Source organism: Pseudorca crassidens, chromosome 4 (genome assembly GCF_039906515.1).
Source record: "Pseudorca crassidens isolate mPseCra1 chromosome 4, mPseCra1.hap1, whole genome shotgun sequence".
NCBI lineage: Eukaryota > Metazoa > Chordata > Mammalia > Artiodactyla > Delphinidae > Pseudorca > Pseudorca crassidens.
In genome coordinates this window covers 70,573,358-70,585,547 of record NC_090299.1, presented here as the reverse complement: position 1 = coordinate 70,585,547, position 12,190 = coordinate 70,573,358, and the positions used below count along the sequence as shown (strand labels likewise).

General features: G+C 35.2%; 1 protein-coding gene across 6 annotated transcripts in view; it reads left to right on the top strand.

Moving 5' to 3' along the window:
- The window catches only part of NFXL1 (nuclear transcription factor, X-box binding like 1), a 53,200-nt gene that overhangs the window by 33,064 nt on the left and 7,946 nt on the right, over positions 1–12,190 (top strand). For all 6 annotated transcript variants that reach the window (XM_067735888.1, XM_067735886.1, XM_067735891.1 and 3 more), the window contains 5 exons: positions 801–822; positions 1,243–1,383; positions 4,131–4,297; positions 7,884–7,953; positions 12,053–12,157. In XM_067735888.1, coding sequence (XP_067591989.1) covers positions 801–822; positions 1,243–1,383; positions 4,131–4,297; positions 7,884–7,953; positions 12,053–12,157 — 505 coding nt within the window. The remainder of the gene's footprint in view (positions 1–800; positions 823–1,242; positions 1,384–4,130; positions 4,298–7,883; positions 7,954–12,052; positions 12,158–12,190) is intronic.

The window sequence follows — 12,190 nt, the reverse complement described above, 5'->3', positions numbered from 1 at the left end:
AACTGCTGTGAAATGTGTAAAGTCTGTTTGTATTTTTTTTCCATGTGGATGTTCCTTTGTTCCAGCACCAACCGTTTGTTGAAAAGACTACCCTTTCTCCATTTGATCGCCTTTCTCCTTTGTCAGAGATCAGTTGGCTATGTTTGTGTGGGTCTATTTCTGGGCTCTCTGTTTTGTTCCATTGATCTATTTGTCTATTCTTTCACCAGTACTGTACTGTCTTGATCACTGTAGCTTTATAGTAAGGCCTGAAGTTGGGTAGTGTCAATCCTCTGCCTTTGTTCTTCAGTACTGTGTTGGCTATCCTGGGTTTTTTATCTTTCCATATAGACCTTAGAATCAGTTTGTTGATATCCACAAAATAACTTGCTGGGATTTTGATTGGAATTGTGTTCAATCTAGATGAAGTTGGGAAGACGTGACATTTTAACAGCATTGCACCTTTCTATAGATGAACATGAAATATCTCTCCATGTATTTAGATCTTTGATTTCTTTCATCAGTGTTTTGTAGTTTTCTTCATATAAATCTTGAATTTATTTTGTTAGATTTATATCTAAGTATTTCATTTTTGTGTGTGCTAGTATAAATGGTGGTGTGTTTTTAATTTCAAATTCCAGTCATTCATTGCTGGTATGTAGGAAAACAATTGGCTTTTGTATATTAACTTTGTATCCTGCAACCTACGTGCTTATTTTTTATTCTTAAAAAAAAGACTAGTAGAGTTAGCCTCTTTGCTTTAAAAATATTCTTTTTGAAGACTGTATAATGTTTCATTTCATTTTATTTTTGTCTTGCAGGGAATGTCTTGGAAAGCATGAGGTGAGTTACAGGCACAAACTTTAAGTAAAGCTTGTAATCTATGTACCTCTTCTATATGATGGTTGTTAGAAATAACAAAGTCAATGTATTGTCTTTTTAGTGCTCTAAAGAGTACAAGAGTTTATCTACTAATTTTAAAAATACACAGTACTTTTATTTGAGAATTAGCCTATGTATATGCATTCACTGCAGAATCATTACATTGAATTTCCCTTTTAGGAATAGAATGTTTTGCTCCTTGGCATTCATTCTTTGGATTTTTTTGGATAGGTTACTTTGATTTTGATAATAACAATTATTAATGAAAATGTATTAGATGAAACTTGTTCTCAAATGATAACAGAGTCATTTTTGAAACATGCTTCCAATAGGTTGTGTGTGTGTGTGTTGCTGATTTTCGTTTTTTTCTTAAATTTTAAGGTGAGCCCACTACCATGCCACACCGTAGGACCCTACTCTTGTAGGAGAGTTTGTGGACGAACCTTAGATTGTCAGAATCATACATGTATGAAAGAGTGCCACAAAGTAACTGAAATTGATTCCTGTACTGACAAAAACAAGGTAATGTCCTTGAGTTGAATGTATACATGCTTACAGTATGCTTGAAACATTTTTTTCAATAATTTTACCATAAATATTTTCCATTTTGCTATAACTTCTCTTTCCTTTTTCTTGCCCTCATCCCTTCTCCTTCCTTGCCTTTCCTCAGACAACCAACTTTAACAACTTGGTGTATATCTCTCTGTATCTTTGTGCTAGTTCATAAGAATATGCCTTTTAATTTGGCACTGTTTACGTGCTATACCTGGGTTAATACATAAGGTTTGATTTTATGATAAAAGTACAAAAATTGTGTCTCTTTTTAGATAGTAAGTAGCAGTATCACCTCTACTGCTATCCATTTATATCTCTAAGTTTAGTCTGGAGCATTTGCAGTCAGCTGTTTTTTAAACCTAATACATGGGGTAGATGTTCACAGTTTTAATAAATTCTCAATCTTTTGTTGGAAGTAAATACCATCACAGATACAGGATATGTATAAGTTATGTGAAATTTACTAAAAGCATTTTACAAGCATATGAGAAATCAACCATTCAAAGATGTCTAAAAATTGCCATTTCACAAGGAAAAACAAATGTAGCTAATCAAATTTTAATTAATACTAAATTTTATTTTTAAAATAATGTTTTTTCCTAGGTTTCCATTCTATAGGGAATCATAATAATATTAGCAAGTGTGCTTAATGAAGAATAGCCAAAGATTTTAAGCTTAATTTTATTATTAAGTAACATTACATTTACAGGTGTTTAAATTATTACTATGAATTGTGTTATTGAAAATTTCACTTGCATTATTAGATGTTTTGGTCTTTGATTTGGTAATTGTAATGCATGACAACATAAATGTCTATAGTATCATTCTTCCTCATGTGCAGATATATATGTAAATCGTATTGCTTATAATTTCTTCACTGAGTCATGCCTTGATCCTCAATAAAAAATTCTCATGATAAAATGAAAAAGATATTGGAATTATAAAATCAAACTAACATAATGATTCAAAACCACTTTAACTAGTTAGAGAATAGCTACTATATGGCTTTCCTCCATTAGACTTCCAGAATATCAGATGAATCAGAAAAAACTCATTTTAAGAAGTGATATGACATGTTTGGGGAATTACCTTGGATTATCCCAACATGGCTTCGTAGGCAGTCAGTGCCTGTGGTGAAATATGGGTTATAAGTTATGTGCAATTCTTCTCAATTTAGCTACAAATCCACCCTATCTCCCACTCAGGGAAGGCTACTGCAGTGTAAGTGAGTGGAAATTATATTATTTGGGGGGATAACTTTGCAATCATTTTAATTTATGTATTAAAGGTTAAATAATTCAGAAACTTTAAAAATTAATTCCTTACTGTAACATCTCAATTGAGACCCACTGGAGAAAGGCTCTTAATAGGTCTCTCTTGACCCAAATGCCCTTGGAATTTTTAATGCAGTTTCTACCTTGAGGTATAGCACAGAGCCTATAACACAGCAGGTATTCAGTAAGTGTTTATTGAATTAACTGAAATCAAAGCTCTTTTGCTTCTTACCTCTGCTCTAGTCTCTTTCCTTCCCTTGCCTTACCCTCAGATCTCAGTTCAGTCAATGCCATTCTTATGTGGGATGGCTCTGATTGATACCATTAGCAGCAAATATAACCCTAATTCATTGGCTGTAGTGAGTGGGAATGTGGTTAACTGGGGAAAGGTGTGAAGGTGATGGCAATCACAATGGTGTGTATTTCGCAAGCAAACATGGGCTGAAATACTTTTTGACTGATTGAAAGAAGAATGAGGATATTTTCTCTTTGAGGAAAGTCTGTCATCAAAAACAAATAAAAAAGAAAACATATGTATACGTACATAATCACACATACATATACACATGCATTTCTTCTATATTATGTATGCTACAGACCCTTGCCACACAGAGTGTTGTCTGCAGACCAGTGGCATTGGCATCGCCTGGAATCTCGTTAAAAATGCAAAATCTCAGGCCCCGCCTCAGCATTTTAACAAGATTCCCAAGTGACTTTTTAAAAATTGGTTATGAAAGAGAGATAATTAATTTTCTTTTTTATATTAATTAATTAATTTTATTTTGGTTGCACTGGGTCTTTGTTGCTGTGCGCAGGCTTTCTCTAGTTGTGGCGAGCGGGGTCTACTGTTCGCTGTGGTGTGCAGGCTTCTCACTGTGGTGGCTTCTCTTGTTGTGGAGCACGGGCTGTAGGTGCACGGGCTTCAGTAGTTGTGGTGCACGGGTTTAGTTGCTCCGCGGCATGTGGGATCTTCCCGGACCAGGGCTTGAACCAGTGTCCCCTGCATCGGCAGGCGGATTCTTAACCAGTGCGCCACCAGGGAAGCCTGTGTGTTGCTTTTTTAGTTAGGTGATGATCATGTTTCTTGGGTGGAAAATGTTTTTACTCTGTTTTTTTTTCTGCCACTGACTAAGAAGTAATTTACATTTTAATAGGGATGCTTCATGTAATCACAAGTTCATTTTAAAGGTGAGGCAGTTTGATCAGATGAGGTTTGTAGACATCAAAATCTTTGTGAATAATGGCCCTATTGATGATCTTGCTATTATTCATTTTGAATATTTTTAAAAGAGTGAAAGCATGGCACCATTTTATTAACTGTATTTCTAAGAGCTACAGAAGTACTTTCTTTTAACGGGATATATAAATTTTATAACTTTAACATATATAGAAATGTTAGACTTCTGTATTTAGATGACTTATTTCCTTGGTACTTATCAGGCTGGCCCAGAATGCCTTCAGTGTGAAGAAGGGTGCTCTAAATCACGGCCGCCAGGTTGTCCTCATCCGTGTGTTTTGCCATGTCACCCTGGAGAGTGTCCTCCCTGTGTTCAGATGCTTAGAGTAAAATGTCACTGCAAGATCACAAGTCTTTATGTGGAATGTAGGTAAGTGGACTGAAGAAATATTCTTGTTTTACTAAAATCATTTTAACTGGTATATTTTCATAATTCAGAACCCTTTATAGAATACTTCAAGGAATATTTTTCAGTATGGTCCTTAGGGGCTGGAGACCTAGATTTTCCAGTAGAGATCTGGAAGGAAGAAATGTAGACTATTTCATCTTCTAGATACTTTACCTTGATTTCAACCAGGACAGTTCTGCTTTTTTCCACTTGGGGATTCTGTATAAGATTTTGTTAGAAAAAAAATTTGCTTTAAAAAAAAACAGGAGAAGCACTCCTATAGCAGATTTTTCAGATAACAGCGTCAGCCAGAGTTTTGTTGGATCAAAAGTTGACTTGCACATAGTTACTTAGGCACAGTTTTTAAATCATAGATTTAAAAGGTAGCTTTTGTTTATTGCAAATGTTGCTGTTGTAGCATTTATCATACTAGGATATGACCTCTATATTTTCCTTACTTAAAAATGAAATTTTTTGCTTGTGGATTATGCAGAGGGAGAAAAAAATTACATTTTTTTCTGTTTATCATGATCAAATATGTAATAAACCTAACTTGTTCAGCTCCATTTCACTCAAGTCTATAAAGTGGGTTTTTTGTAAGTATATTTTACTCAGAATTAAATTTTTTTTATATATAAATTTTTAAAATTTATTTATTTTTGGCTGCGTTGGGTCTTCGTTGCTACGCATGGGCTTTCTCTAGTTGCAGCGAGTGGGGGCTGCTCTTCATTGCCGTGCATGGGCTTCTCACTGCAGTGGCTGCTCTTGTTGTGGAGCACAGTCTCTAGGAGCATGGGCTTCAGTAGTTGTGGCTTGTGGGCTCTAGAGCGCAGGCTCAGTAGTTGTGGTGCACAGGCTTAGTTGCTCCACAGCATGTGGGATCTTCCCGGACCAGGGCTCGAACCCGCGTCCCCTGCACTGGCAGGCAGATTCTTAACAACTGTGCCACCAGGGAAGCCCTCAGATTAAATTTGAGAATATGAGTTTATGTCTGATTTTTTGAGCATAAATACTTACAGAAAAATGCCTGTTAATATTATCTTAAATTTGTTTTTGTCTCTTATACTCTGGACTCATGCTTTAAATTGGAAAGTCAAATTTTATTCTTTTTAAATATTAAAATTATTTTGTTGAAATTTTAAAAAATTATAATTTTTAGTTTTATAAGTTTTGTAGGGAGAGTTAAGAGGACAATTTTGCTTTATTAATGGGTGATGACTGATGAGAAGAGGTAGTTTTCTTTTCTTTTGTTTGTTTTGTTTTCTTTTGTTTGGCCGTGCCCCTCGGCATGAGGGATCTTTGTTCCCTGACCAAGAATTGAACCCGTGTCCCCTGCAGTGGAAGCGTGGGAGTCTTAACCATTGGTACACGAGGGAAGTCCCAAGACGTTGTTTTCTTTGGTCTTTCAGGGTCCTAAATTTCCCTCTCTTGCTTCTTTTTCCCTTTGTCGTGTCATCTCCAAAGGGCACCTTCCCTTTTTACTGTCTTGTTCTGCAGAGTGTTGCCTTTCCAATATTGGCTCCTTGATTCTTGTGCAGTTTTTAAAGTCTCTTCTCTTTAGTTGGTGCTCTGATCCACCAAGACTTTTTCAGTATTTTTACATTTATGGTGGACTTTGTCTTTCTTGTGTGATGTTAGCTCAGTGCGCCTCTTCTCTTTTCTGCTCAGTTTTTCCAGAACTCTACCAAGCTCTCTGAAAAAACTTCCTATATGGGAGCTTGAGAAATAGCTCTGCTAGGAATTGGTGTTTATTTTTCTACTTACAGGTAATTTGAAGTTTGTAGAAATTTCTGTCTTCTGGCTTTGCTGAGGTCATAGGATTTGAGTGATTTTGTTTGTTATTAATGAACTGAATGATTTTAGGGGGAAATGTGTGGATATATTTGGATTGAGGTGGTTTCTATTACCATAGCTATCCAGAGTTGCTTCTTCCGTTTCTTGAATGCATGTTTAAAGTATATGTTTTTATATAGAATTCTTCAGTCTCAGTATTTGTCCCAATAATTTCATTTACTTTCAGTTCAGTGAATAATTTCATAAGTCATCTTTTTCTTTTGATCCTTTTCTGCTTCATGTAATTTCTTCTATAGAAATTAGATATAAAAGATGCAGGCCTTGAAAAGCTTATTCCTAATGATAGAGTAACAGGAACAAAGTGATATTAGCTCTTAAGAGGTAAGCACCTTACCTGTAAGAATGAAAATATACAACTTTAATAGAGCCAGAGTAAAAACTTTGTTATTATTACGTGCAACTTTGCCGGGAAAATTGCATGTGGTATCTTAGAGTACATTTATAGCCAATTTGATACAAATATTTAAGATAATAGTTTTGACATTAGTGAGGCTAAACTTATGGTATATTTTGGCAATTATGTCTAGTGAAGGGAACAGGAAAAGAAAATAAAGGAGAGGAGAAGGAAGGTAATGGGGAAGAGTAAAGTGAGACACAGGTGATGGGGATTTTTAGATTGTCACTGTTGACTGACTCATGCAGTGTCTACTGTTGAGCTGTCTGTTAGGAAGTATTATTCATTGGTGTTTATGACTTTTTTCTGAATTACACACTGAAAACATATAAAAGCACAGATTGATCTAAAATGATCTGAATCAATTTCTAACATTAATAGATAGCTTAATCCAAAATCAACTGAAAAAAAGTTTTTCTAATAAGCTTACTGCACTTCCCACTGAATAGCCTAAACTCCTCAATTTGAAGTAACATTTTTTTCCCTGTTCTTTAGAAGTAAATCTGAGTGAGCATTTTCTCTCGGTCAATTTTTTAATAAATTTATTTATTTATTTGTTTATTTATTTATGGCTGAGTTGGGTCTTTGTTACTGCATGCGGGCTTTGTCTAGTTGTGGTGAGCGGGGGCTACTCTTCGTTGCGGTGTGCAGGCTTCTCATTGCGGTGGCTTCTCTTGATGCGGAGCACAGGCTCTAGGTGTGGGGCCTTCAGTAGTTGTGGCACGTGGGCTCAGTAGTTGTAACTCGCAAGCTCTAGAGCGCAGGCTCAGTAGTTGTGGCGCACAGGCTTAGTTGCTCTGCGGCATGTGGGATCTTCCCAGACCAGGGCTCGAACCCGTGTCCCCTGCATTGGCAGGCAGATTCTTAACCACTGCGCCACCAGGGAAGCCCTCGGTCAATTTTTAAGTAACATATTGAACCATTAGTTTTAAATCTTTTATGTAGACGCTTTACAAAGAATTATAATTATGAATAATGATTGATCTACAGGGAGAGATAACTAGCAGGAACTGTTAAAGAAAGGCCAGGCGTAGATGATATTTTGTGTGTGTTTTGTACTTCCTTTTTGCAGCAGTTGCCATTTTTGGCATTTGATTTGTTGGTGGAAGATACAGGGCTAGAAGTTTTGAATTATCAAAGCAGTTAAGTAATTTGAGGATGTTACAGATGAGATACAATTAAAATATTTCTTTAAAAAATGAAGTAAATAAGTAAGATAATTTTATGGATATGTTTGAAATTGAGTTATTTTTTAGAAAAACCATACTATAAAATGGACTTTTGTTTGAATGTCATCAAAACTTCCTCTCATCTTTTTAGGAAAATAACCACAGCTGATGTAAATGAAAAGAACCTCCTTAGTTGTTGCAAAAATCAGTGTCCTAAAGAGGTAAGATTTAATAGAATCTTTTACGTTGTATTTCTTAGGCATTGTTTCTCTTTTATTGTTTGGTCATCCTATTCCAGGTCTTTTCTGGACCCCTAGAAATGCGGGTACAGAAAGGGAAATGTGATTGATGTTTGTAGAAACGTATGGTTAGGGTAGAAGCACATCTCTTTATGAAATTTGGGGATATTAGGACCAGGAATGACTCTGAAAATTTTTTTAAGCAGTTTTAAAGATAGCTTATGTACTTTACACAATAAATATTGACCTAATGTTTACCCACCTTAAAATATAAGTAGATCAAGAACCGTGTGGCTCATGGGCAGTTGGACAGTAAATCCACAGTAGAAAAAACAGATCGTGTGTGTGTGTGTGTGTGTGTGCGCGTGCGTGTGTGCATGTGTAAACGTTAAAGCTCATTATTATCTTGAATTAATATAAAGCATTCATATATAAAGTATTGCTTTTAGAGATTCTGGTGCTTGTATATGTGTTGTATTTAAACTAATTTATTGAAAGTGGTTCAGAAAAATTGTTCAGAGTAAAAAGGTAAAAACTCACTGGTTGGTGATTAGCCCAGCAATGATTTGAGAAACGAAAGTAGTCTATCTCTCCTTGGCCAACTTAACAGTTAGGCTGTATCTTTTTTGCTGTTGTCGGGGGTAGGGAAGTGACGGCTATTTCGTTTGGGGGGACATTTATAAAGGAATTCTTTTGACTTACAGATGTACTAATAGCACCCCTTTTATTTTAATCCTTTGTCTTTGTATACTTATCTAAGTATTTCTCATCCTATTTAGAATCGGAAGAGATGACAATGAAGTCTTAAATACAGTATTGTCTCTTTGATTAAATAAAAAGAGAAATCAATTCATGATATGCCTTTTTGTTTATAGTATTTCCTTTTAACTAAAACTTTGGACACTTTTTATGGATTACTGTTTAACAACTTGGAAATTGAACCTGCGATTTTTAAAAGTTATGTAAGATTACAAAAAGGGAGACATTTCAAGCAATAAATGATTATTTTAATAATCCTGTCTTTGTTATATGAGTGAAACTAGAGGCATGGGATATTTCAAGTTTAATTTTCTGAATTCTTCAAATTCTAAGTTTTCCCTTGTTAAAATAAATTTTCTTCTGTTCAGATTAAAATTCCAGGTAATAAGTAGTTGAGAATGTTTTATTTTTAACCTGACGCAGTAACTTGGTATGAGGTTGCAGTTAGAAATAAAATTGAATTCAGGGATTGCTAATTTGCAATTTAGCATTGCCTTGGCTGTAATTCAGTTGTGATCCTGTTACGCCATTTGGTGGGACTGGAGATGAGTGGGCAGTATTTATTTAAAAAATTTTTTCTCATGCTCATCATTTTTGGGATCTAGGCCATTCTGGAGCCCCTGGTATTGCTAGTGTCTCCTTGGACTTTCTTGAAAAATGTATTCTTAGGTTGGGAACAATCCAAATGGCTGTTATGGTTTAGAACAGTCTAGGGGTGGACAGGTGAGTATTACTGTGGTTAATAGAACTCATTCTAGTTTATGTTCTCTTGACATTGATAAGACTACAGCAGTGTTTTTCAAACTCTAGTGTGCATCAGAATCACTTCAAGGGCTTGTTAAAACAGCTTACTGGGCCCCACCCCAGAGTTTCTGATTTTGTGGGCCTGGAGTGGAGGCCCAGGAATTTGCATTTCTAATATGCTGTTATATAAGGGTGATACTATTGGTCTGGCACCACACTTTGAGAACCAGTAGGCTATGGTATCAACTCATACGCTGGATCAACCAAGAACTATGTCTTTTTGAATCTGCCATAGATATCTTAGACTCAGAGTTATGGTATGGGATTATGACAAATTCTGATCCATTGATAAATTCCTGTTTGCTTTCTCCTCCCCTTTCCATACTGTAGATTTCTTGTGGGCAGGAACTGTGTCATGTTTGTCTTTATATCCAGTCTCTGGTCCCCTGGTTGTACATATTAGGTAGTTGGTAAATGTATATTGAGTGCGAGTGTAAGTGTGAACTGTGGGAATGGCATAGGCATGTCCTTCCAGCTCCACTACTTCTTTGATATACACTCTATGTGTCTATTGGACTGTTCAATTAGGTTTGAATTAAACTAAAAGGAAATGTAAAGATATTAAGAACTGCACCTTTATTTAAATTGTGCCCCACATATACAATTCTACTTTTAAAAATTATTTCTGAATTTGGTTTTATCACTCCTATGCAAGCTTTTCTGTTGTTTACTTGGGCAAATTGTTTAATGTCTCTGTATCTCAGATTGCTCATGTGTAAAATGGGGGCAGTAGTAATACTCACTTTAGAGTGCTGAATACTAAGTGAGTTAATAACATGTAAAGGTCTTAGTGTATGGTAAGTGCTATAGATGTGCTGGCTATGGTAATTATGGTATGGGTATTTATCCACAAGTAATATTGATTTTCAAGCTTTCCTTAATTATTTTTAAAGAGAGCTTTTTAAAGTTTTAAATTATTGGGATTAAAATGAAACATTTTGAACTAGACCGTGTTGCTTATTGGTAAGCCATTTGGTATGACTTAACCAAAGTGCTAGCAGAATGATATTAAGGGCTGAGTAGAGTAGAAGAAAACCATCTCACTGTGAGTGGAAGGGGTAGGATATCTCATCTTTAAATGAATATCAAGGTTGAATGTTTTAGAAAAACCTCTGTTTTTTGCTGTGAAATCTATAATGAAGATACAGTCACTATATATTGTACATTCTAATCAACTTTCTTTGGGACTACTTTTCTGCTCTTTCAGAATATAACCTGGCTTTTGAGATAATACATACTTGCACATCTAACAGGGAAATGGTCATGTGATTTGATTTTTTAAAATAATGAAATTATTACATACTCAACAGTACATAACACATATATGTACAGTTTAACAAATGGTTAAAAAGTGAACACCATGTAACTCCACCTAGGTCAAAAAATTTAGCATTGCTGCATCTCAGAAGTCTACCAAAGTTCCTTTCTTAGTGTAGTTCCCACCCTCTATTCTATGTTACCACCATTTGCCTTTTATAATAAATATTTCCTTGCTTTAATTTATAATTTTTACTGTAAATTAAAGTTTTTACTACAGGTATATCTGGAAGCAATATTGATTGCATAATTTTATATTTAAAGTTCAAAAGTATGAACTTTTGTGACTTGCTTTGTTTGCTCTACATTGTGCTTGTCATTTTTATTACATGTGGCTGTAGTCCATTTACTCCATTGTGAATATACTATAGTTTATTTATTTTACTGTAGGTAGATAGGTAGAGTTGTTATACTGCTATGAATGTTCTTGTTTGTACATTCTGGTATTATGTGTATAGATTTCTCTTTGTAGTGCAGTTGGTTCGTCATAGGGAATGTGTAATTTCAACTTAAAGTCATACTGATTTCCAAAATAATTATATGTAACCAGTAAATTTTCCAGTTTACCGTCAGGATTTTATAGCTCCTTTTGTTTCATATCCTTACCAATACTTGGTATTGTCAAAATTTTAAAATGTTTGCCAGTCTTATGGCATCTCATGACTTTAGTTTACATTTCCATGATTACTCATGAGTTTGAATACCTTTTCAGGACTAATGGCATTACTTTGCCTTTACAAGGGAAGGTGGATGTGTCACAGTGCTCCACGTATAGAACCAGGGACCCAAGTTAGCAGGGCAGCTCTGCTCTCTTTGAGTCATGGGCCCCACTGTTGCTCTAGATATCCTCATTTCCAGCACATTGGGAGGGAAAAACATGGATGTGTGCTCTTGAGAAGCTTTAAGGCACAAAAGCACTTACGCTTACATTCTGTTGGCCAGAACTTAGTCACATGGCTCTAACTAGCCTCAAGAGTGATGTAAGATGTGCTGTTAGAGTGGAACCAGGGAGAATATTGAGCATTTCTGGGAATTAAGGTAATTTATATCCAAAAGAAAAAAGTTGAAAAATCAGCCAATTATCCAGGATTTATTGACCCTATTGGAATGGACTTTTTCTTAAAATAGTTGCTGGGGAAAGGGGAGGTAGAGTATGACTAAAATATAAATATATAATTGTTTTATTTTGGTTTTATTTTAGCTTCCTTGTGGTCATAGATGCAAAGAAATGTGCCATCCTGGTGAATGTCCCTTTAATTGCAACCAAAAGGTGAAACTTAGATGTCCTTGTAAAAGAATTAAAAAGGTATATATTTTAAGTTATTGAAAATTCTTTTCT